Source organism: Bufo gargarizans, chromosome 8, assembly GCF_014858855.1.
Source record: "Bufo gargarizans isolate SCDJY-AF-19 chromosome 8, ASM1485885v1, whole genome shotgun sequence".
In the NCBI taxonomy this organism is placed as follows: domain Eukaryota; kingdom Metazoa; phylum Chordata; class Amphibia; order Anura; family Bufonidae; genus Bufo; species Bufo gargarizans.
In genome coordinates this window covers 149,796,041-149,822,765 of record NC_058087.1, presented here as the reverse complement: position 1 = coordinate 149,822,765, position 26,725 = coordinate 149,796,041, and the positions used below count along the sequence as shown (strand labels likewise).

Genomic DNA, 26,725 nt, shown 5'->3' with positions numbered 1-26,725 from the left:
GATGAGGAGGTTTGGGGTCATCATCATAGGATTTTTCTGAGCGAAACCCTATTTTTTGCCAGAAAGACCGTCGCCCTGAGATGGATGGATGACAGGGCGCCTACACTGGGTCAATGGAAGGCGCTGGTCAATCAGGCGGTAGGCATGGAAAAGGTTGTCTATATTCACAGGAAGTGTCCGCAAAAGTTTGACAAAGTGTGGGGTGAATGGTGTGCGTCTCCTTTGACTGTGCACAACGCTTGTATGTTTTCAGCTGCTGATGTGTGATATATTGTTTATATCTATTGAGGTGCTAGCCTCTTCTATCTCATGGTCTATAAACGTCACCTGACTTGTCCGCTTCCTTGCTGTACTGGATCTAATGCAATACCATCTTGTACTACTGTGCTTGTACTGTATCCCCTGCGCGGGATTGAACCTGGATTTGCTACCTCTATGCTTGTGATATTGTAGCATGCCTTTCTTGTTAAACTTCAATAAAACATCTACACCAATACACTGCACATGGCTGTCTGTTTCTGAGTCATTGCAACCTGAGTATATGTGTGGACTAAATGTCATGCCTTTGGTTTGTACTTTGAGACAATAACAGTGTGTCCAGCTAGGAAAACATGTGACATTAGCCCAGTATCCCTCTTGCCAGGGGGTAGAGCTATGATCTATCGAGGGTCCTGATCTGTTTATCATGAATCATGGGGCATCTGCCCACCCTGCGTCTCCTTTCGAGTTTCACGGAAGTTGGGGTAGTCAACAGCTCTTGGTAGGGTCCCTCGTATCGTAGCTAAAGGGTGCTTCTGACGTGTTTCTTGACTACCACTCACTCTCCAGGTTTCAGAGTGTAGCTTCCTTCTAGGGAGTCTGGATCTGGAATGGAAGAGAGAACTTGTGCATATACAGTATGTTAGACAATTGTTTGCTCAATGCTATCACATATTTTGCAACAGATTTATAATGCATTTGTAGCTGCTGCGGAAAATACTGTCCCATTCTTGGCCCTGTCCCAAATAGGATCTCGTATGGGGTTGGTAAGGGGTGTGAAATGCTAGGTGTGATCCTACATCTTCCAGACCTCTTGGGTTAGACTAGCAGTAAATGCTGGGCCCTCTCAATAACCTCAGGTACCCCGAACCTACAAACAGTTCTGCATTAGTTTCTTAGCATTGGTGGTTGATCGGACGGGGTAGGCTTCTGGCCACCCAGAGAAGTCTATCACTACTAGCACATATTGAAACCCTTGGCACATTGGCATCTTGATGTGGTTGATTTGGATCCTTTGGAATGGGTACAGAGCTTTGAAAATGCACTTGGTGGGCGTGGGTTTAGTCCTGCCTGGGTTGCACTTGGCACAAATGAGGCAAGACTGGGTATGTCTTACCAGGACCAGGGTGATTCCTGGGGCCACCCATATTTTGTCAATTAGTTCTTTCATGATGGTTTTGGATTGGTGGGTGGGCCCATGGGCCACTGAGGCTATTAAGGGATAGAGGGCTCTGGGTAGGCACACTCTCTTTCCTTGTGTCCAGATTCTTCTTCGAGGGCTGATGACTCTTTTAGCCAAGTTTCCTTTTTCATGGAAGTGGCCCGTTTCTGCATTTGTTTCAGTAGGTCCCATGTGACTTGTTTTTGTTCCAGGTTTTCCTGTGCTACCATATTCTGCTCTGACTGGAGGCTTACAGATTGAAGGGACATGTTGGACCGACAACAAATTGCGACATGACTCCTGCTGGAAGGTGGAGCTGAGGGGCTTTGGTCTGGGAGAATTCAGGGGAAGTGACTGAGAGTGGCTTGGTAACGGTGTTATGCTGCACGACCCCTTCTAGTCCAGAACAGGGTGAGCCAGGAAGGAGGTACTGCAGTCTCACATAAAACAGTGCGGTGTCTACAAGAAATGAGAGTTCCTTCCCTGCCACCTCGAGGGTTGAAGGTCAGACCCCTTAGGATAGGGGTGGGGATATGGTCCATTATTAGTGAAGAATATTTCCCTCTCTTGTTTTCCACAATATTCTGTAGGTCTGACCATGTACATCAATACGTTTGATGTACCTGTGACAGTTTCCTGAAAAAGGGCATGGAATAGGTTTCAGGATCTGGCAGCAGGTTCACTAAAGTGAATAACTGCTGCAGGGTAAAGGACACATATTTTGGAGGTCCTTTACAACTTTGAAATTACCCCTTTCTAAAGCTTGCATATTCCTTTGTAATTCATTTATCTGTTTCTGGAGCAGAGTTAGTCTGGGCAGGCTCAAGGGTTGGGTGCCGGAGCCACTATAGTCTATTGGGGGTGGTCGCTTAGGGGTCTCTGTGTCTGAGTCTACAGGACCAACAACACTGTCCGGATTCTCTTGTTCAGGTGCTTCTGACTGTCCCCCTACCATGATTGCGGCAGGAGGTGGATTACTAGGCGCCATAAACGTGCCATCTGGATTTATCATGTGATATAACAAAGCCACTGGTTGGACTAACGGGGGCGATGGGAGGCTCAGGGCTGAAGGAGATTAATGGTCTAGCCGTGGCCGTCGGCTGGGAATAAGATGGCGCCGTAGCAGGGACTGCGAGGACATGCTTGGGGCTTACAGGGGTGTGACTGTGGGCATGGATCACCACAGGCAAAACACGTCTCTCAGGAGGTGGGATTTTGCTGACAACATACATTACAGACCCACCCACTTCCTTTCTTCTCAGCACCATTATATGGCTATGGCTGGCCCAGCCCTATATTACCAGGTGTACAATAATATCTGCCATTAGCTTCATCAAGATTTTGCTCTCCTCCCGTCTGTTCAAATTCCTTGCTACAGTCCAGCCCCACACTAGGACTGTATCCGCTAACTTCTCATCTTTTAATCTACCTTTCTTTTCTGTAAGCAAAGCTCAGACTTTTCACAAATCGTTGTCCTCTCTTGTCCGCCACGTACTGCTCAGGTGAGCAGTAACCCTTTGGGACACTTGCGTTATGTCTCTCGCACCTACTGGAGTCGTCTAGAGACGTCTGTATAGAGTAATCACAGTACCTGATGAAGCTTTGAGTCCCAGACGAGCACACTTCTGGGCTGCTGCGGACAGCTCTTCACCCTTCTGTGATCGAGTCAGACAAGCAGACTGCACTCCGATGCAGGCAAATAGGAGAATTCTCTGTCTCTCAGTCAGTGATACTTGTCCACAGAGTCTTCACAGTTTTTAAATACATTACATCAAGACTTTAAAACACATGGGGTTCTTACTTTCATGTCCTCGAGGACGCCCTAAGCTGACACGGCACCCCTCTCTCAGACAGGCACGGATGGACTACACCAAAGGACACATGGAGGTAAGATAACACGTTGTTCTACCTCTTATCACAGGCCTGCAGTCCCGGTGTCCGTTAGTGAGGTCCTGCTCATCTGATCATTGGGGGTGCTGGATCAGGGGATCCTCGAGCCGCACGTTGGGCTGCCAACTGTTTTGGATTTGGTCCATGTAGGTTGATGTACTGCTCCAAATTAGTAGATATTGTCTTTACGTGCACAGAGGAATTAATCAAAGACATGCACGCTGGGGTCAAAGCAAAATCTCTAGTTTATTATGAGTGTTCACACAGAATATACCCCCCCGGTGGGAGGTGACTAAATGTGATGCATTTTTATTGGTTACTGGGAAGCAATAGCAAGCATTTAATGGGTTAGGGCTCTTTCACACTTGCGTTCTTTTCTTCCGGCATATAGTTCCGTCGTCGGGGCTCTATGCCGGAAGAATACTGATCAGGACTATCCTAATGCATTCTGAATGGACAGTCCGTCCTTCAGGATGCATCAGGATGTCTTCCGTTCCGGAACGGAACGTTTTTTGGCCGCAGCAAATAGCGCAGCATGCTGCGCTTTTTGCTCCGGCCAAAAATCCGGAACACTTGCCGCAAGGCCGGATCCGGAATGAATGCCCATTGAAAGGCATTGATCCGAATCCGGCCTTAAGCTAAACGTCGTTTCGGCGCATTGCCGGATGCGACGTTTAGCTTTTTCTCAATGGTTACCATGGCTGCCGGGACGCTAAAGTCCTGGCAGCCATGGTAAAGTGTAGTGGGGAGCGGGGAGCAGCATACTTACCGTCCGTGCGGCTCCCGGGGCGCATGGGGCGCTCTGACGTCATTCTGGAGCGCCCCGGGAGCCGCACGGACTGTAAGTATGCTGCTCCCCCGCTCCCCACTACTTTAATAGCGTCCTGGGTGCCATAGTAACACTGAAAGCATTTTGAAGACGGATCCGTCTTCAAATGCTTTCAGTACACTTGCGTTTTTCCGGATCCGGCGTGTAATTCCGGCAAGTGGAGTACACGCCGGATCCGGACAACGCAAGTGTGAAAGAGGCCTTAGTCTTACACTTCTTTTCCATCAGGCTGACTTAAAATATCAGCTAGGATTGCAGCTATGCAGCCCCCTCACTGACATGTATATAGGGCTTTGGAATGCTCTCCTTCCCCCCTCCTATATTCAAGATAGTGGGAAAGCTGTGTGCGTGCCTGGTGGTACATCGAGGAAGCAGGATTTTTCTACTAAGCTGTGTCTGAGCAGTGTAACACAAGTGTATATAGAACAAGCAAGTATCCATACTGTTTCAATAGTCCATAACACTACAGCTGCAAAATTGTGCCATGTGCAGTGCACCTGCAAAATGGGTTAATCAGCCATCTTGGATGGCACTGTCACAGGCAGTGCAGATCTACCTATTGAGCAGAAAAATGCTGCTATGCTTAATGGAAAGAGCAGCGAGCAGAGAACAGAGACTCTGCCTACAGGGGACTGCCCCAAGAGCACTGAGAAAGAAGATTGGGAAACTACAGCCCATGTATGTGGTCCTGTCGGAAAACTGCCTAAAGACCATCAAAGCCCTGTGGCTGGGGCAGAAAACGTTGCCTGAGCCCTGAGCGACAAACTCTGTGCAGAAACTTTTGTGTGACTCCCCTGCCATGTGTTCCAGGTTGGTGGGGAGGTGTCCAAGACCGAACTGGTTGGCTATAGTTGGCTATGAGCTGGGGTGACGACCCTGAAGTGTTACAACTTCTGGATGAGCTGTTGGTGGCTGAAGAATCCAGCTTGCCACCTGCATTACCACTGCGGACTGCACCCGCTGAGGCAGCAATCATGGCTGTGGCTTCTGGTTCGCCGTTCAGCCTAGGAGGTGTCTTATCAGGCCTCCCTTCCCAGCTAGGCCATAGGTGAGGCGGTGCTATTGAAGAAGAAGACGGGCTGCAAGATTCCCTGCTAGAAACTTGGCTGCAGTTCCTATTTCCACCACATGAGGTCACAAGAGGAACACAGATGAAATGTCTACTGGAGTTACAGCTGCAGAGGGCATTACAGCCAGCAATATCAGCTATGCAGATCTGGATGCTGACAAGAAAGAGGCTGTGGTAACAACCTGTCAGAAGCTCTTTCTGCTGCTGAAAAGAAGCATTAGAGCCTGAGAGAGGTCATCAAAGGGTCAGACAAATTAGCCTGTGTTTTGTGTAATGGGTGCTACTGGTACTACTCTGTCCGCCTTAGCCTCTCCATCTCCTTTGTTGCTTAAGCTTTCGACCCAAAGAAAGACTCTACCATACCGGAGCTCTTGGTGCATCTGTTATAATCTACATTTCAAGTATTGTGCCTCAAGGAGCGGACTCAAGCATACCCGAGCACCTTGTGTTCCAGTTCTTCAAGCAACGTTCCAAGAAAGTACCCATTGTCTAGGACTTTAACAAATCTAAGCCACAATGTGCACTGGGATCTGTGATACTGGGACTATACATTTCCACAGAGTGACCCAGGTCTTCTTTATCGTGCTGCAGACACCAAAGGACTCTAATGAGTAGAGATGGCCTTGTGATTCGCCCGGCGGTCGTTTCACTGCAAACTTTTCTCGTTCGCGAAATGTCACCGATACATTTTACATTATGTGTTTTGCCAGTATAGGGTAATAGGGCCACAAAAGTCCTTTTAAGGTCTGATATAGGTGTGCTATCGATAGGTGTGATATAGAGGGTGTGATATAATATACTTTCTAACATAGAAATTATATTATAGTGTATTTGTATTGTGCAGCAGTTGTGTGCGGTTCTACTGCAGCTAGATAGAAGGACAAACGCTATTGGAGTAATTAATTGCAATGCGTGTGATATACCTGTTTCCCATAAAAAAAACTGCTTGAGGGCTGCGATATACCTTCTTCCACAAAATCCTGATTGAGGGGTGCTATATATCTGTTTCCGCCAAATACTGATTGAGGGGTGCTATATACCTGATTTTGCCAAATACTGATTAAGGGCTGCGGTACACCTGCTTCCACAAAATACTGATTGAGGGGTGCCATATACCTGTTTCTGCCAAATACTGATTGAGGGGTGCCGTATACCTTCTTCCACCAACTACTGATTGAGGGCTGCGATACAACTGATTCCACAAAATACTGATTGAGGGGTGCCATATACCTGTTTCCGCTAAACACTGATTGAGGGATGATATATACCTTCTTCCACAAAATACTGATTAAGGGGTGCTATTGCTATATACCTTCTTCCACCAAATACTGATTGAGAGCTGCGATACGCCTGCTTCCACAAAATACTGATTGAGGAGTGCCATATACCTGTTTTTGCAAAATACTGATTGAGGGGTGCTATATACCTTCTTCCACAAAATCCTGATTGAGGGGTGCTATATACCAGTTTCCGCCAAATACAGATTGAGGGGTGCTATATACCTTCTTCCACCAAATACTGATTGAGGGGTGCTATTGCTATATACCTTCTTTCACCAAATACTGATTGAGGGCTGCGATACACCTGCTTTCACAAAATACTGATTGAGGGGTGCCATATACCTGTTCCCGCCAAATACTGATTGAGGGGTGCTATATACCTGTTTGTGCCAAATACTGATTGAGGGGTTCCATACACCATCTTCCACTAAATACTGATTGAGGGGTGCTATTGCAATATACCTTCTTTCACCAAATACCGAGTGAGGTCTGCGATACACCTGCTCCCACAAAATACTCATTGAGGGGTGCCATATACCTTCTTCCACAAAATACTGATTAAGGGGTGCTATTGCTATATACCTTCTTCCACCAAATACAGATTGAGGGGTGCTATATATCTGTTTCCACCAAATACTGATTGAGGGGTGCTATATACCTGTTTCCGCTAAATATTGATTGAGGGCTGCGGCACACCTGCTTCCACAAAATACTGATTGAGGGGTGCCATATACCTGTTTTCGCCAAATAATGATTGAGGGGTGCTATATACCTGTTTCTGCCAAATACTGATTGAGGGGTGCCATATACCTTCTTCCACCAAATACTGATTGAGGGCTGCAAAACACCTGCATCCACAAAATCCTGATTATGGGGTGCTATATACCAGTTTCCACCAAATACAGATTGAAGGGTGCTATATACCTTCTTCAACCAAATACTGATTGAGGGGTGCTATTGCTATATACCTTCTTTCACCAAATACTGATTGAGGGCTGCGATACACCTGCTTTCACAAAATACTGATTGAGGGGTGCCATATACCTGTTCCCGCCAAATACTGATTGAGGGCTGCGGCACACCTGCTTCCACAAAATACTGATTGAGGGGTGCCATATACCTGTTTCCGCCAAATAATGATTGAGGGGTACTATATACCTGTTTCTGCCAAATACTGATTGAGGGGTGCCATATACCTTCTTCCACCAAATACTGATTGAGGGCTGCAAAACACCTGCATCCGCAAAAATCTGATTGAGGGGTGCTATATACCTTCTTCCACCAAATACTGATTGAGGGGTGCTATTGCTATATACCTACTTTCAACAAATACTGATTGAGGGCTGCGACACCCCTGCTTTCACAAAATACTGATTGAGGGGTGCCTTATACCTGTTTCCGCCAAATACTGATTAAGGGGTGCTATATACCTGTTTGCACCAAATACTGATTGAGGGGTACCATATACCTTCTTCCTCAAAATACTGATTGAGGGGTGCTGTTGCTATATACCTTCTACCAAATACTGATTAAGGGGCTGCGATACACCTGCTTTCACAAAATGCTGATTAAGGGGTGCCATATACCTGTTTCCGCCAAATACTGATTAAAGGGTGCTATATACCTGTTTGCGCCAAATACTGATTGAAGGGTACCATATACCTGCATCCACAAAATACAGATTGAGGGATGCCATATACCTGTTTCCGCCAAAACTGATTAAGGGGTGCTATATACCTGTTTGTGCCAAATACTGATTGAGGGGTGCCATATACCATCTTCCACTAAATACTAATTGAGGGGTGCTTTTGTTATATACCTTCTTTCACCAAATACTGAGTGAGGTCTGCGATACACCTGCTTCCACAAAATACTGATTGAGGGGTGCCATATGCCTGTTTCTGCCAAATACTGATTGAGGGGTGCCATATACCATCTTCCACTAAATACTGATTAAGGGGTGCTATTGCTATATACCCTCTTCCACCAAATACTGAGTGAGGGGTGCAATGCACCTGCTTCCACCAAACACTGATTGAGGGGCGCAATATACCTTCAACAAAATCCTGATTGAGGGGTGCTATATACCTGTTTCCGCTAAATACTGATTGAGGGGCGCTATATACCTGTTTCCACCAAATACTGATTGAGGGATGATATATACCTTCTTCCACAAAATACTGATTGAGGGGTCCTATTGTTATATACCTGCTTCCACAAAATACTAATTCAGGGGTGCTATATACAGGGAGTGCAGAATTATTAGGCAAATGAGTATTTTGACCACATCATCCTCTTTATGCATGTTGTCTTACTCCAAGCTGTATAGGCTCGAAAAGCCTACTACCAATTAAGCATATTAGGTGATGTGCATCTCTGTAATGAGAAGGGGTGTGGTCTAATGACATCAACACCCTATATCAGGTGTGCATAATTGTTAGGCAACTTCCTTTCCTTTGGCAAAATGGGTCAAAAGAAGGACTTGACAGGCTCAGAAAAGTCAAAAATAGTGAGATATCTTGCAGAGGGATGTAGCACTCTTAAAATTGCAAAGCTTCTGAAGCGTGATCATCGAACAATCAAGCGTTTCATTCAAAATAGTCAACAGGGTCGCAAGAAGCGTGTGGAAAACCCAAGGCGCAAAATAACTGCCCATGAACTGAGAAAAGTCAAGCGTGCAGCTGCCAAGATGCCACTTGCCACCAGTTTGGCCATATTTCAGAGCTGCAACATCACTGGAGTGCCCAAAAGCACAAGGTGTGCAATACTCAGAGACATGGCCAAGGTAAGAAAGGCTGAAAGACGACCACCACTGAACAAGACACACAAGCTGAAACGTCAAGACTGGGCCAAGAAATATCTCAAGACTGATTTTTCTAAGGTTTTATGGACTGATGAAATGAGAGTGAGTCTTGATGGGCCAGATGGATGGGCCCGTGGCTGGATTGGTAAAGGGAAGAGAGCTCCAGTCCGACTCAGACGCCAGCAAGGTGGAGGTGGAGTACTGGTTTGGGCTGGTATCATCAAAGATGAGCTTGTGGGGCCTTTTCGGGTTGAGGATGGAGTCAAGCTCAACTCCCAGTCCTACTGCCAGTTTCTGGAAGACACCTTCTTCAAGCAGTGGTACAGGAAGAAGTCTGCATCCTTCAAGAAAAACATGATTTTCATGCAGGACAATGCTCCATCACACGCGTCCAAGTACTCCACAGCGTGGCTGGCGAGAAAGGGTATAAAAGAAGAAAATCTAATGACATGGCCTCCTTGTTCACCTGATCTGAACCCCATTGAGAACCTGTGGTCCATCATCAAATGTGAGATTTACAAGGAGGGAAAACAGTACACCTCTCTGAACAGTGTCTGGGAGGCTGTGGTTGCTGCTGCACGCAATGTTGATGGTGAACAGATCAAAACACTGACAGAATCCATGGATGGCAGGCTTTTGAGTGTCCTTGCAAAGAAAGGTGGCTATATTGGTCACTGATTTGTTTTTGTTTTGTTTTTGAATGTCAGAAATGTATATTTGTGAATGTTGAGATGTTATATTGGTTTCACTGGTAAAAATAAATAATTGAAATGGGTATATATTTGTTTTTTGTTAAGTTGCCTAATAATTATGCACAGTAATAGTCACCTGCACACACAGATATCCCCCTAAAATAGCTAAAACTAAAAACAAACTAAAAACTACTTCCAAAAATATTCAGCTTTGATATTAATGAGTTTTTGGGTTCATTGAGAACATGGTTGTTGTTCAATAATAAAATTAATCCTCAAAAATACAACTTGCCTAATAATTCTGCACTCCCTGTACCTTCTTCCACAAAATCCTGGTTGAGGGGTGCCATATACCTGTTTCCACCAAGTACTGATTGAGTGGTGCTATATACCTGTTTCCGCCAAATACTGTTTGAGAAGTGCTATATACCTTCTTCTACCAAATACTGATTGAGGGCTGCAAAACACCTGCATCCACAAAATCTTGATTGAAGGGTGCTATATACTAGTTTCCGCCAAATACAGATTGAGGGGTGTTATATACCTTCTTCCACCAAATACTGATTGAGGGGTGCTATTGCTATATACCTACTTTCAACAAATACTGATTGAGGGCTGCGACACCCCTGCTTTCACAAAATACTGATTGAGGGCTGCCATATACCTGTTTCCGCCAAATACTGATTAAGGGGTGCTATATAGCTGCTTGCGCCAAATACTGATTGAGGGGTACCATATACCTTCTTCCACAAAATACTGATTGAGGGGTGCTGTTGCTATATACCTTCTTCTACCAAATACTGATTAAGGGGCTGCGATACACCTGCTTTCACAAAATGCTGATTAAGGGGTGCCATATACCTGTTTCCGCCAAATACTGATTAAAGGGTGCTATATACCTGTTTGCGCCAAATACTGATTGAGGGGTACCATATACCTGCTACCACAAAATACAGATTGAGGGATGCCATATACCTGTTTCCGCCAAAACTGATTAAGGGGTGCTATATACCTGTTTGTGCCAAATACTGATTGAGGGGTGCCATATACCATCTTCCACTAAATACTGATTGAGGGGTGCTATTGTTATATACCTTCTTTCACCAAATACCGAGTGAGGTCTGCGATACACCTGCTTCCACAAAATACTGATTGAGGGGTGCCATATACCTGTTTCCGCCAAGTACTGATTGAGTGGTGCTATATACCTGTTTCCGCCAAATACTGTTTGAGAAGTGCCATATACCTTCTTCCACAAAATACCGATTGAGGGGTGCTATTGCTATATACCTTCTACCAAATACTGATTGAGGGCTGAGATACACCTGCTTCCACAAAATACTGATTGAAGGGTGCCATATACCTGTTTCCGCAAAATACTGATTGAGGGGTGCTATATACCTTCTTCCACAAAATCCTGATTGAGGGGTGCTATATACCAGTTTCCGCCAAATACTGCTTGAGGGGTACTATATACCTTCTTATTTTACTAAATACTGATTGAGGGGTGCTATTGCTATATACCTTCTTTCACCAAATACCGAGTGAGGTCTGCGATACACCTGCTCCCACAAAATACTGATTGAGGGGTGCCATATACCTTCTTCCACAAAATACTGATTGAGGGGTGCTATTGCTATATACCTTCTTCCACCAAATACTGATTGAGGGGTGCTATATACCTGTTTCCGCCAAATACTGATTGAGGGCTGCGGCACACCTGCTTCCACAAAATACTGATTGAGGGGTGCCATATACCTGTTTCCGCCAAATAATGATTGAGGGGTGCTATATACCTGTTTCTGCCAAATACTGATTGAGGGGTGCCATATACCTTCTTCCACCAAATACCGATTGAGGGCTGCTAAACACCTGCATCCACAAAATTCTGATTGAGGGGTGCTACATACCAGTTTCCACCAAATACATATTGAGGGGTGCTATATACCTTCTTCCACCTAATACTGATTGAGGGGTGCTATTGCTATATACCTACTTTCAAAAAATACTGATTGAGGGCTGCCATATACCTGTTTCCGCCAAATACTGATTAAGGGGTGCTATATAGCTGTTTGCGCCAAATACTGATTGAGGGGTACCACATACCTTCTTCCACAAAATACTGATTGAGGGGTGCTGTTGCTATATACCTTCTTCTACCAAATACTGATTAAGTGGCTGCGATACACCTGCTTTCACAAAATACTGATTAAGGGGTGCCATATACCTGTTTCCGCCAAATACTGATTAAAGGGTGCTATATACCTGTTTGCGCCAAATACTGATTGAGGGGTACCATATACCTGCTTCCACAAAATACAGATTGAGGGATGCCATATACCTGTTTCCGCCAAAACTGATTAAGGGGTGCTATATACCTGTTTGTGCCAAATACTGATTGAGGGGTGCCATATACCATATTCCACTAAATACTAATTGAGGGGTGCTATTGTTATATACCTTCTTTCACCAAATACCGAGTGAGGTCTGCGATACACCTGCTTCCACAAAATACTGATTGAGGGGTGCCATATACCTGTTTCTGCCAAATACTGAATGAGGGGTGCCATATACCTGTTTCTGCCAGATACTGATTGAGGGGTGCCATATACCATCTTCCACTAAATACTGATTAAGGGGTGCTATTGCTATTTACCCTCTTCCACCAAATACTGAGTGAGGGGTGCAATGCACCCGCTTCCACCAAACACTGATTGAGGGGTGCTATATACCTTCAACAAAATCCTGATTGAGGGGTGCTATATACCTGTTTCCGCTGAATACTGATTGAGGGGCGCTATATACCTGTTTCCACCAAATACTGATTGAGGGATGATATATACCTTCTTCCACAAAATACTGATTGAGGGGTCCTATTGTTATATACCTGCTTCCACAAAATACTGATTGAAGGGTGCTATATACCTTCTTCCACAAAATCCTGGTTGAGGGGTGCCATATACCTGTTTCTGCCAAGTACTGATTGAGTGGTGCTATATACCTGTTTCCGCCAAATACTGTTTGAGAAGTGCCATATACCTTCTTCCACAAAATACTAATTGAGGGGTGCTATTGCTATATACCTTCTACCAAATACTGATTCGAGGGCATGCGATACACCTGCTTCCACAAAATACTGATTGAAGGGTGCCATATACCTGTTTCCGCAAAATACTGATTGAGGGGTGCTATATACCTTCTTCCACAAAATCCTGATTGAGGGGTGCTATATACCAGTTTCCGCCAAATACTGCTTGAGGGGTGCTATATACCTTCTTCCACTAAATACTGATTGAGGGGTGCTATTGCTATATACCTGTCACGGAAGGTGTACAGGAAACAAGACAACACAAAATGAATATACGACTCACTGGATCCAAAACTAAGGAACAAAAGGGAGACCCCTGCATCAGACCTGGCTCTCTCCCTTACTGCTCAGCCTATGCAATAATCCCAATGGTAGATGATCGCATATCCTCGTACCTCGACTGAATAACACCTGAACGCCCTATAATAGTGAGGGGACACGACCACCGGCTCCCTACACTAGATACGGAGGGAGTCAGGGTCACCTGGGATCCAGCAAACAGGAAAAGACAAAAGAATGCACAACACTTATCTTGTAGAAGACTGGGAAGTAGGATCAGCATGCACACACACTCCAGGAAGAAATATAAACCGCACACTAATGCACTATGGGGAGGAATTTAAAGGGATGCAATCAGTCCAGCTACATGACAGCTGAGAGAGGCTAACGAGATGCGGAACTGAAAGCAAAACAAAGGAAGCTCAAGGAGGAGGTTCTGAAAGGCATCTGTCAGAGCTTCTCAGATGTCTGGTGGTGACAATACCTTCTTTCACCAAATACCGAGTGAGGTCTGCGATACACCTGCTCCCACAAAATACTGATTGAGGGGTGCCATATACCTTCTTCCACAAAATACTGATTAAGGGGTTCTATTGCTATATACCTTCTTCCACCAAATACTGATTGAGGGGTGCTATATATCTGTTTCCACCAAATACTGATTGAAGGGTGCTATATACCTGTTTCCGCCAAATACTGATTGAGGGCTGCGGCACACCTGCTTCCACAAAATACTGATTGAGGGGTGCCATATACCTGTTTCTGCCAAATAATGATTGAGGGGTGCTATATACCTGTTTATGCCAAATACTGATTGAGGGGTGCCATATACCTTCTTCCACCAAATACTGATTGAGGGCTGCAAAACACCTGCATCCACAAAATCCTGATTGAGGGGTGCTCTATACCAGTTTCCGCCAAATACAGACTGAGGGGTGCTATATACCTTCTTCCACCAAATACTGATTGAGGGGTGCTATTGCTATATACCTACTTTTAACAAATACTGATTGAGGGCTGCGACACCCCTGCTTTCACAAAATACTGATTGAGGGGTGCCATATACCTGTTTCCGGCAAATACTGATTAAGGGGTGCTATATAGCTGTTTGCGCCAAATACTGATTGAGGGGTACCATATACCTTCTTTCACAAAATACTGATTGAGGGGTGCTGTTGCTATATACCTTCTTCTACCAAATACTGATTAAGGGGCTGCGATACACCTGCTTTCACAAAATGCTCATTAAGGGGTGCCATATACCTGTTTCCGCCAAATACTGATTAAAGGGTGCTATATACCTGTTTGCGCCAAATACTGATTGAGGGGTACCATATACCTGCTTCCACAAAATACATATTGAGGGATTCCATATACCTGTTTCTGCCAAAACTTATTAAGCGGTGCTATATACCTGTTTGTGCCAAATACTGATTGAGGGGTGCCATATACCATCTTCCACAAAATCCTGATTGAGGGGTGCTATTGTCACGGAAGGTGTTACAGAAAACTAGAAGACACAAATGAAGATCCGACTGACTTGATCCAAAGCTACGGAACCAAAGGGTAGCCCTGTAACAGCCCTAGCTCTCTACCTTACTGCTCAGCCTATGCAAACATCTCTATGGTAGATGATTGCATACCTTCGTTCCTCGACTGTATGACACCTGAACACCCTATAATAGTGAAGGGACACGACCACCGGCTCCCTACACTTTTTTTTTTTTTTTTTTATAATTACAATTTTCCTTTTATTTTTATCATCTCAGCAAGTTACAATTTATATAGAAAAAACCAAACTAGTAAGATCATCCCCATCCCACCCCACAACCACCCCTCTCCCCACCTTGCATGAGAAAAAAAAAAAAAAAAGGGAGACCGGATTAATGGACCCTGCCCCAATCCTTCCACAGTTTGCCCCACTTTGAGTAGGATCCTCTTTGTTTATACAGAATCCTCTCATAGCATTTCACTTTCTCTACCAAACCCAGCCAGTTGTTGCTGTCTGGAGCAGAGGAGGAAAACCATGCTCTAGATATAAGAAGCCTGGCTAAAAACATCACCTTGATCAGCAGTCTATATTTTATTGGCTGGCAATTAACCTCCGATAAGTCTCCCAGGACCCATATCCTGGGGGACAAGGGGATGTCAATGTTGAGTTTACGAACCAAATTAGTTTGAACCAGTCTCCAATACCTGCCCACCGCTGGGCAGTCCCAGAGCAGATGTAGATGGTCTGCCTCGGGATCGCCACACCGTGGGCAGTCAGAAGAAACTCTAAATCCTCTCCTATATAGCCAAATAGGTGTAACATATATTTTGTGCAAAATATTAAATTGTACGACAGTGTGGTTGAAGTTATGTGAAACAAACTTTAAACTTTCTCCTATGTTCTCCCAATCAGGAGGGCCCACCTCTGAAAGTACGGAAGACCAGGACCTCTGTCCTGGAGAGAGAACATCCTCAAAAAATGTTTTCATTAAGTGTCTATAGCAGTGGGATACTTTAACTTTCGTGACAACTTTCTTACAAATTAAATCATCTATAAATTCAGGAGTATCTATAGTAAATAAGTGACTATTAGAAGTATTAGAAAGTGCTAGCCTCAATTGAAAATATGCATACCAAGCCACCTCACCTACGTTTTCCCTTTGCTTTAGCTCCATAAGAGACAAGATTTGTCCACCTCTGACCACTTGATGCAAGTACTGAACATTTTTTGACCTCCAATACTGCCGACAATTTGGGTTGACTAGATTTATAAGCTTTGAGTTATGCCACAATGGGGTGCACATGAGTGATGCCTTAACTCTACACCAGCTTCTTATAACCAGCCAAGCCTTTGTGGCCAATCTGCAGAAGAATTTATAACCGGTCTGTATGTTTGATAGATAATCGGACTCTAATACAGTAAAGAAATCCGAAAAACCCGAGTCTCTCACCAATCTACTACAGAAATGGCTGTTTTCCCAATCATTGAAAAAGCAAAGTTGGGAGGCCACAAAGTAACCCCTAAAATAGGGGAGGTTAAGACCTCCCCGATTGTAAGGCATAGAGAAATAGAGCACCTTCAGTCTCACGCGCTTCCTCCCCCATAATAGAGCGTTAAGCATCCGCTCTATCAGTCTAAAATACTTATCCGCAATCCATACAGGCGAGTTGCGCAGCACATAAAGCACCTGGGGCAGTGCTACCATTTTTATTAAAGAAATTCTGTCCATTCTGTCCGCTCTTGCAGGCAGGATTTTTTGCCATATCTTAGTTTTAGCCCTCAACTTTATCAGCAGGGGAATCAGGTTGAGTTGTAAGTATTCCTGAGGTTTGGCAGAAACTGTTATCCCCAGGTACTTTATTGAATCGGAAATCAATAGCTGGCTATCCCAGTCTCCTCGCAGCTCGTCTATAGGAAGGAGAACAGTCTTTTCCCAATTGACTTCCAAGCCAGACGGATCAGAAAAGAGATCAACAAGCTCCATTATACGGGGAAGAGTGTTCTCTGTTTGTTGGATAAAAAAAAGGATATCGTCTGCATAGAGGGATACACGATCATGCTTCCCCATTGTGCCAAAACCGACCACCTTCGAGTCCTGTCTTATGCTGGATGCTAAGGGTTCTATGTAAATTTTAAATAAAAAGGGAGAAAGGGGACAGCCTTGACGGGTGCCTCTTCCTAATACAAAGCTCTCTGTCATCATGTCATTGATCCTGATCCTAGCAGTTGGAGAGTTGTATAATAACTGAACCATCGCCATAAATCTAGGGCCAAAACCCTTTTTTTTTTCATCACCTCCCAGAGAAAAGTGCACTCCACCCTGTCGAAGGCTTTAGTAGCATCCAACGACAGGATGGAGCGGGCACCACCCCCGGGGGACTGAATATTCATGAATAGCCTATGCAAGTTGTGATGGGTACCCCTTTTTGGCATAAAACCGTTTTGGTCTGGGTGGATTATGGTAGACATAACCCGAGAGAGCCTCCTAGTCAGAGCTTTTGATAATATCTTCGCATCCGTATTTATTAGTGAGATTGATCTGTAGGAACTCAAATCTAGCAGATCTTTATCTTTTTTGGGGATTAAGACTATCAAGGCCTCCATCATAGAACCTGGTAGACCCCCTCCTTGGGTTGCCTGAGAAAGGACTTCTAGCATATGAGGAAGGATCACATTGCTATACTTGCGGTAAAATTCGTATGGGAGGCCATCTAGCCCTGGCGATGGGTTCCCCGAGATAGACCCCAGAGCCTCTTGGAGCTCCAAGAGAGACAGATCCTCTTCAAGATATTTTATTTGAGCTTCCTTTAGGGTCAAAAGTGGAATTCTCTCCAAAAACCGCCACGCCAGGTCAGATGGCAAATTGGAAGAAGATCTGTATATCTGAGCAAAGTACTGTGAAAAGGTATCCCTTATTCCTTCTGAATCTGTTATAATTTCCCCTTCTGCGTTACGAATCGAGATAATAGATTTATTTTTCTTATCTTGTTGTGTAATTATTCTGGCTAAGAGCTTACCCGGGCGTCCAGATTCCGAAAAATACTTTAGGCCCCTAAAGAATACTCTATGATTTGCTTTCTCGGCTATGTATTTCTCCAAAGAGCAGCTAGCCTTCTGCATCTCTTCCTTATTATATTCAGTGGGTTGGCTAATAAATTGCTCAGTTGTAGATGCAGCAGTCTTGGCCAGGTCTTCCTCTTTTTTTTTAAATGTTCTCCGTAGTGCGGCAATATCACTTATAAAGATCCCCCTCAGATATGCTTTCAACGCATCCCATACAATTGATGTTAGCAGAGGGGAGATTCACCTCCCAAAAGGAGGATATCAGTAGTTTAATAGACTGATGGTTAACCATAGTAAGCCAATATGGATTCAACTTGAATCCTAGCCCCCTGTTCTCCTTGTTCTCCCCGGTGCGAACCTCAATTGATACGGGTGAGTGGTCTGAAATTGTTCTTACTCCATATCGTATCCTTCGGATATTACTCAAATTGCTCTCATTAGTGAATGCTAAGTCAATCCTAGACATTGCTCTGCCACCCCTGCTAACACAGGAGTATACTCTCTTACCTCTGCCGAGATGTTCCCATATATCCACCACTCCAACCTCTGAGCAAAACTGGGGCAACGGGGAGTTGCAAAGGTTCCTCCCCCCTTCTGCATCTAATGTAAATCTGTCTTTTTTGGGATCCATTACAGCATTAAAGTCCCCGATCAGAACTAACCGACATTCTGGTCTCTTTTCCAAGAAAAGCAGTAGCTGGATAAGTGGGTACATTGAAAATGGCGGAGGAATATAAAAAAAAAGCGAGAATATAACTGTAGCCATAAAGCTTACCATACAAAAAAATGAATCTACCCTGATCATCTATATGGGATTCTGTCAGAGTAAAGTCTATGGAGTTATGGATCAGGACTGGGACGCCCCTAGAGGCACTACTAAAGGTGGAATGGTAAGATTGAGAATACCATCCCGTTGTCAGACGGGACACAGTCTCTTTAGTAAGATGAGTTTCTACTATGCAAATAATTGCAGGAAGATATCTTTTTAAAGCATCCATAATAGCTTGCATTTTAACCCTTTCCCCAAGACCTCTAACATTCCAAGATACAGTTCTAGTAGACATTAATCAAGGCAAAAAGAGAAGAAAAAAAAAAGGCCCAAGGCAGCGAAAAGGCCCAAGACTGAGCGTTATCCCTGAGCAGCGAGATGATGATCCTTACCCTCTGCTCCTCATCACCAGAGGAATGGGGAAGTAGGTGGTTTGCATGTGTTTAGTCAAAAGTCAAACCGGATCCATGCTTGAGACGGTTTTGGCGGTTTATAATGTCACGGAAGGTGTTACAGAAAACTAGAAGACACAAATGAAGATCCGACTGACTTGATCCAAAACCAAGGAACCAAAGGGTAGCCCTGTAACAGCCCTAGCTCTCTCCCTTACTGCTCAGCCTAGGCAAACATCTCTATGGTAGATAATTGCATACCCTTGTTCCTCGACTGTATGACACCTGAACACAGTATAATAGTGAGGGGACATGACCACCGGCTCCCTACACTTAATACGGAGGGAGTCAGGGTCACCTAGGATCAAGCAAACAGGAAAACACAAATACATGAACAGACTTATCTGTATAAGCATCAGTTGGAGCATCCAGCATGCACACACTCCAGGAAGTTGTATAAACCGCAAAGTGATGCAGTATGGGAGGGGATTTAAAGGGATGCAATCAGTGAAACTAGATGACAGCTGAGAGAGGCTAACGAGATGAGAAAACGAAAGCAAAACAAAAGAACCTTAAGCAGGAGGTTCTGAAGAACGTCTGTCAGAGCTTCTCAGATGTCTGGCGGTGACAGCTATATACCTGTTTCCGCCAAATACTGATTGAGGGGTGCTATATACCTGTTTGCGACAAATACTGATTGATGGGTGTCATATATCTTCTTCCAGAAAATACTGATTAAGGGGTGCTATTGCTATATACCTTTTTCCACCAAATACTGATTGAGGGCTGTAATATACCTTCTTCCACAAATACTGCTCTTCTCTACGGACTTAGGCAGTGGGTCATTTAGAAAATGACAGGCAGCGGAAGAGGCAGACCGTTCCACAGGGATGGTAGGGGTCGGGCAGGTGCACCAGGCTGGAGCCTAAGTGGGAATTTGGAGAAGGCACATGCGATAACTTCAAAGGACGCACCAGAGTTGGTTGAGTGGCTCACTCAGCCTTCCGCTTCTGCACCCTCCTCACTCTCTGCTGTGTGCACCCCCAAAGACAACACCACCATAGCCCCTCCACTCGAGTCAGAGGAATTATTTTCCCATCCATTCCCAGACATTACCGATGCACAGCTATTCTTGGCATCGGATGAGGAAGAGGAGGTAGCAACGGCCGCCACCCAGCTGTCTGACGACAGTACCCAGATCAGCCGAAGGAGGGTGGTCCTCGCTGTTGCTGCCTACTCCGAGATCTCTAATGTCAGTGGTGGTAAAGGGTACGATGATGACGTGTCGATGGACGTCACGTGGGTGCCCACAAGAGAGGAAGAGGAGGGGAGTTCAGAGGGAGAGACGGAGCAGCAGATAGGGAGGAGAAGGAGGAGAAGCAGGCAGAACTCACAGTGCACAGGAGGCAAAAAGCAGACTGCAAATGTATCTGGAGCGAGCCATTCACCATGCACGGTCACATCTGGCGCTCCCAGGATGCCGGCAAATGGCTTTGCAGTGTGGACTTTTTTTAATGTGTCCGCTGCTGACAATAGTGTTGCCATCTGCAGCCTGTGCTGTCAACGCATAATTTGCGGTAAGCCCAACACTCACCAAGGGACGACCGCCTTAAGAAGGCACCTGGCCTCCCATCACGAGCCCAGTGGGAGCAACACCGTCAGAACACAAAAAGCCACACTCCCGGGCGCTCCACGTCCTGCCTTCTCTCCTTCTCTTCTATCCTCCCATTTGTCCTCCACCTTCCACCATGCTGTTGTCACGTTCATCTGGCACAAGGCAGGCTTCTGTAGCCCAAATGTTCGAGCGTAAAAAAATTATGACGCTGGATAATCCTCTTGCCCAACAACTAACCGCTGGCTTGTCGGAACTGCTAGCCCGCCAACTACTGCCATATAAATTGGTGGACTGAGAGTCCTTTATAAAATTTGTGGCCATTGCTGCTGCTGTTTTTTCTCTGTCCTCATCAGTCAAAAAGACTGAACTGAAGACATCCTGATGCATCCTGAACGGATTGCTCCCCAATTAGAATGCATGGGGATAAAACTGATCCGTTTTTTCTGGTATTGAGCCCCTAGGACGGAACTCTATGCCGGAAAAGAAAAACGCTAGTGTGAAAGTACCCATAGACGTATTTCTATATAATAAATGACCACCTAATTGTATTATTATTCAAGGGTAGAGCTAATATCTTTATATTATATAGATTCTAGTGTCTTATACTGTGCCCTGTATTTCCCAGTAGAAAATGATCCTTGGGAAACACAGTCCCCATCCCTGACCACCAGGACGAGTTAGCGCTTTGTCAGTACAAGTCGGCCTCCCTCTCCGCCACTCTGCTCCGCTGTGTACTGCTGCTTATTCTGACAGTAGGGCTGGGTTCACATCCTATTTCTGCCATCCATTTAATGCATACCAAAAATGTATGCGTTAACAGATGCCTCAGACTGATACCGTACAGTGGCGTCCGTTCACCATACAGTTCCATGGTAGAAAAAAAATTATGTTAACGTATGCATTTTTTGGTGGACTCTGCAGGATACAAAAATGTGGTGTGCTGCACATTTGTATACATCAGACCGAGAGGAAATATCATTTTTCTAGGCTCCAGCAGGGCACATTTTTGAGAGTTTCCCTTTAAGACGCATAAAAATGGCCCCTGATTAAAATACATATTATTTGTGGTAATTTTTGCCAATTATCCCCCTCTGGTATATCACTGTATGTTGTGGGACTATTTGTGTACTTCTAGTAAGTGTTTGCTGGCTGCTGGTTTTTCAGGCTCGCCTGCCATTAAAGTGAATGTGGCCCGCCGCGAACACGCGGTTTGCAAACATTTGATCGCGAATGCATGTTTGCAAATCGTCCCGGCCGATGTTCGTCCATTACTATAGCTGAGCAGCTAGGGATCATTTAGATAGATTATACAGGCAGCCACCTTGCTGTCACCAACGAATGCCACTCGGGATCTTGCTATGCCCTCCTGGTAGTGTTAGATTTAGCTTAGGCCTTTGAAATGTATGTGTATGCGCTCATGTCCTTAACCCTTTTCTCTCTTGAGAGCCAGCTGAGGTCTGCATCTTTGGAGATTGCCATCTACCAGAGAGGAGTCAAATTTACTAACATTTGCGCCTGGAAACAGATGCAAATATTAACTAAAAACTTTGGCAGTTTTTACTGCAGGCGCAGGGACTGCCACAGATACGCCTAATTTCTGAGGAGGTGCAGCACGCCTCGTCATAAATTAGATGTATCTAACGGCAGCACAGAGCCGGTGTAAGCCGGTCTTAGTAAATGTGCTTCGGGACTTGTGGCTCTTTTTACGCCTAAAACAGTCACAAGTCCCCTGATAAATAACCCCCATAGAGTTGTTGACTTTTTATTTATTTTTTACATGCATTTGTAGAGTGTTTTTGGGGCACATTTACTAAGAACGTCTTTTTACGCTACTTTCACACTAACGTTTTTGCGGAATCCGACAGGGCTCAGCAAAAACGCTTCCGTTACTAATAATACAACCATCTGCATCTGTTATGAACGGATCTGGTTTTATTATCTTTAACATAGCCAAGACGGATCCGTTTTCTATTGTGTCAGAGTTCACACAAACGTTTTTTGCGTTCCGTATATGGGACGTTTTTTGCGTTCCGTATACGGTTCGTATAGGGAACCATTCATTTCAATGGTTCCACACAAAAAAAAGAATGTACTCTGTATGCATTCCGTTTCCGTATTTCCGTTTTTCCGTTCAAAGATAGAACATGTCCTATTATTGCCTGCAAATCACGTTCCGTGGCTCCATTCAAGTCAAAGGGTCCGCCAAAAAAACGGAACACATGCAGAATGTACTCCGTATGTCTTCCGTATCCGTTTTTGCGGAACCATCTATTGAAAATTTTATGCCCAGACCAATGTAATTACTGTATACGCCATACGGAAAAACGGACCGGAACCACTACTGAAACAAAAAAATGAAAAACAGATCCGTTAAAAACGGCCCGCAAAACACTGAAAAAGTCATAAGGTTGTGTGAATCTTTGGAGATTGCCATCTACCAGAGAGAAGTCAAATTTACTAACATTTACTAACAAAAAAAGGAAAAACAGATCCGTTAAAAACGGCCCGCAAAACACTGAAAAAGTCATAAGGTTGTGTAAACGAGCCCTTAGACCTTTTTTTTACGTTTGTGTTCCGTTTTTTTGCGCTCCGTATACGGAACCATTCATTTCAATGGATCTGCAAAAAAAACGGAAGGTACTCCGTATGCCTTCCGTTTCTTTATTTCCAATTTTTCATTCAGTATAGGGTCCATTCACACGTCCGCATTTTGCGGAACAGAATTGTGGACCCATTCATTTCTAAGGGGCTGCACAATGTGCGGCCTGGATCCGGAATTGCGGACCCGCACTTCCGGGTCCGCATTTCTGTTCCCGAAAAAAAAGAACATGCACTATTCTTGTCCGCAATTTGCGGACAAGAATAGGCATATTCTATTAGTGGCGGCAAAATGCGGAACGCTCATCTCCGGTGTCCGTGTTTTGCGGATCCGCAAAACACACACGGACGTGTGAATGGACCCTTAAAGATAGAGCATGTCCTATTATTGTCCGCATAACGGACAAGGACAGTATTGTTCTATCAGGGGCCAGCTGTTCCATTCTGCAAAAAAACTGAATGCACACGGACGTCATCTGTATCTTTTGTGGATCAGTTTTTTGCGGACCGCAAAATTATGAAAAAGCCATACAGTCGTGTGCAAGAGGCCTAAAATGGATCCTTCCCCATTGACTTGCATTGTGGGTCATGACGGATCCGTTTTGCTCCACATCCCATGATGGAAAGAAAACCGCAGCATGCTGTGGATTGCTCTCCGGTCTGGGAACGCAACCAAATGGAACGGAATGTATTTTGGAGCAAATCGTTCTGTTCAGTTACATTTTGTCCCCATTGACAATGAATGGGTACAAAACGGAAAAATTTTCTCCAGTATTGAGATCCTATGATCCGAGTGTAAATGTAGCCTTAGTTTCATCCTTGCACTGCCGTAAGATTCGTCTAATTTAATTACGAGGCATGCACCTCATAATAAATTAGGCGCATCAGTGGCAGTGCTTGTGTCTGGTATAAAGGCCAGTTGTTCACTAACATTTAGGCTGGTTTCACACGGGCGTTGCAGGAAAATGTGCGGGTGCGTTGCGGGAACATGCCCGATTTTTCCGCGCGAGTGCAAAACATTGAAATGCGTTTTGCACTCACGCATGTTTGGTACCCAAACCAGAACTTCTTCACAGAAGTTCAGGTTTGGGATCGGTGTTCTGTAGATTGTATTATTTTCCCTTATAACATGGTTATAAGGGAAAATAATAGCATTCTGAATACAGAATGCATAGTACAATAGCGCTGGAGGGGCTAAAAAAAATAATTAAAAAAATTAACTCACCTTAATCCACTTGATCACGCAGCCGGCATCACTTCTGTCTTCTTTCTTTGCTTTGTGCAGGAACAGGACCTGTGGTGACGTCACTCCGGTCATCACATGATCTTTTACCATGGTGATGGATCATGTGATGGACCATGTGAGGACCGGAGTGACGTCACCACATGTCCTGTTACTGCACACAGCTAAGATAAAGACAGAAGGAGATGTCGGCTGCGCGATCAAGTGGATTAAGGTGAGTTAAAAAAAATAATAATTTAACCCCTCCAGCGCTATTGTACTATGCATTCTGTATTCAGAATGCTATTATTTCCTCTTATAACCATGTTATAAGGGGAAATAATAATGATCGGGTCTCCATCCCGATCGTTTCCTAGCAACTGTGCGTGAAAATCGCACCGCATCCTCACTTGCTTGCGGAGGCTTGCGATTTTCACGCAGCCGCATTCACTTCTATGGGGCCTGCGTTGCATGGAAAACGCTGAATATAGAGCATGCTGCGATTTTCACGCAACGCACAAGTGATGCGTGAAAATCACCGCTCATGTGAACAGCCCCATAGACGTGAATGGGTCGGGATTCAGTGCGGGTGCAATGTGTTCAACTCACGCATCGCATCCGTGCGGAATTCTCGCTCAACTTAGGATACTTTCACACTTGCGGCAGAGGATTCCGACAGGCAGTTCCATCGCCGGAACTGCCTGCCGGATCCGGAAATCCGGACGCAAACGGATGCATTTATGAGACTGATCCGGATGCGGATCCGTCTCACAAATGCATTGCAATACCGGATCCGTCTTTCCAGTTGTCATCCGGAAAAAACTGATCTGGTATTTATTTTTTTCTCATTTTTAAAGGTCTGCGCATGCGCAGACTGCAAAGTTGGATCCGTTTTTCCGGAAAACTTGGAGCCGGATCCGGCATTAATGCATTTCCGGCAAGTGTGCAGGATTTTTGGCCGGAGAGAAAACTGTAGCATGCTGCGGTATTTTCTCTGGCCAAAAAACGCAAGATGGACTGAACTGATGCATCCTTGAACGGTATGCTCTCCATTCAGAATGCATTAGGATAAACCTGATCAGTTTTTTTCTGGCATTAAGGCCTTTTGACGGAACTCCATGCCGGAAAATAAAAACGCTAGTGTGAATGTACCCTTAGATGGATTTTTGCGACTGTCGTCTTGCAGTAGCAGTGTGACACCATTGTCTATCATTGTAGCACGACTTTTCAGAGAAAAATGTCGCTGTGTAGCCCTTGTCTTACGCCTGCTTCCAGGCGTAAATGTTTGCTGGGGCTGGCGTCCCGGCCTGGCACGGCCCCTGATGCGCCCACACTCCACCTCCCTATGATGACTTAATATTGTCGCACAGCCAGTTAAAATAAGGGGATTTAAGAATAAAATAGTCGCTAGTCCCTTAGGCTACGTCTACACGACGACATTTGTCGCAATAATGTCGCGCGACAATTTTTATAATGGCAGTCTATTCGAGATGGATTTTTCTGTGACTGTTGCGTCGCAGTCGCAGCAAGTTGCATGTTGCAGTGCGACACCATAGACTGCCATTATAAAAATTGTCGTGCGACATTGGTGCAACAAAACGTTGCGCTACAAATGTTGCAGCGTAGTTGTGACTTATTGTCACGCGACAAATGTCGTCGTGTAGACGTAGCCTTAGTAAACGCGCCCCTTTGAATTGTGAACATGCTGTTATGACCGTGTGCTTATCTAATTGGGGATTTCCTGGGTGGGCTCACATCTCCAATCAATATAAACCTGTTCACATGGAGTCGGTGTTCAAAGGCACACCAGCAAAGACCAACATAACCCTTTTATTGGAATATCTTTTCTTAACGAAGGTGGTTTCATTTTTATTTATTTTTTGCCATTTTTATGTCTATGGTATACACTACAGGTTGATTCTTTTGGCCCGAAATCCTAGCTGAACAAACAGGTTAACCCTCCTTAATGATTCATTAAATGGGTAACAGATTAAACTGCAGAACCAGTCCTCAGTTCTTGTGTCTCCTTTCCTTGCAGGAGACATGGGTCTTTGCCTCTGCAGCAGGGCCAAACATGGTGATCCTGAAGATGGAGGAAACCGCTTTCGGGTGAGAGTATCCACACAATTGCATTTTTAGAGATCGTTCTTAAAGGTCATCAGTATCTGATCGGTGGGGGTCCGACACCCTGCCGATCAGCTGTTTGCGAAGGCAGCAGCGCCAC

General features: G+C 44.8%; 1 protein-coding gene across 1 annotated transcript in view; it reads left to right on the top strand.

Moving 5' to 3' along the window:
* Window positions 1-3,273: 3,273 nt before the first annotated feature.
* The window catches only part of LOC122945756 (fibroblast growth factor receptor substrate 2-like), a 35,996-nt gene continuing 12,544 nt past the window's right edge, over window positions 3,274-26,725 (top strand). The window contains exons 1-2 of the mRNA XM_044304931.1: window positions 3,274-3,307; window positions 26,540-26,610. Of these exons, the coding sequence (XP_044160866.1) occupies window positions 26,545-26,610 (66 nt within the window). The 5' untranslated portion in view covers window positions 3,274-3,307; window positions 26,540-26,544. The remainder of the gene's footprint in view (window positions 3,308-26,539; window positions 26,611-26,725) is intronic.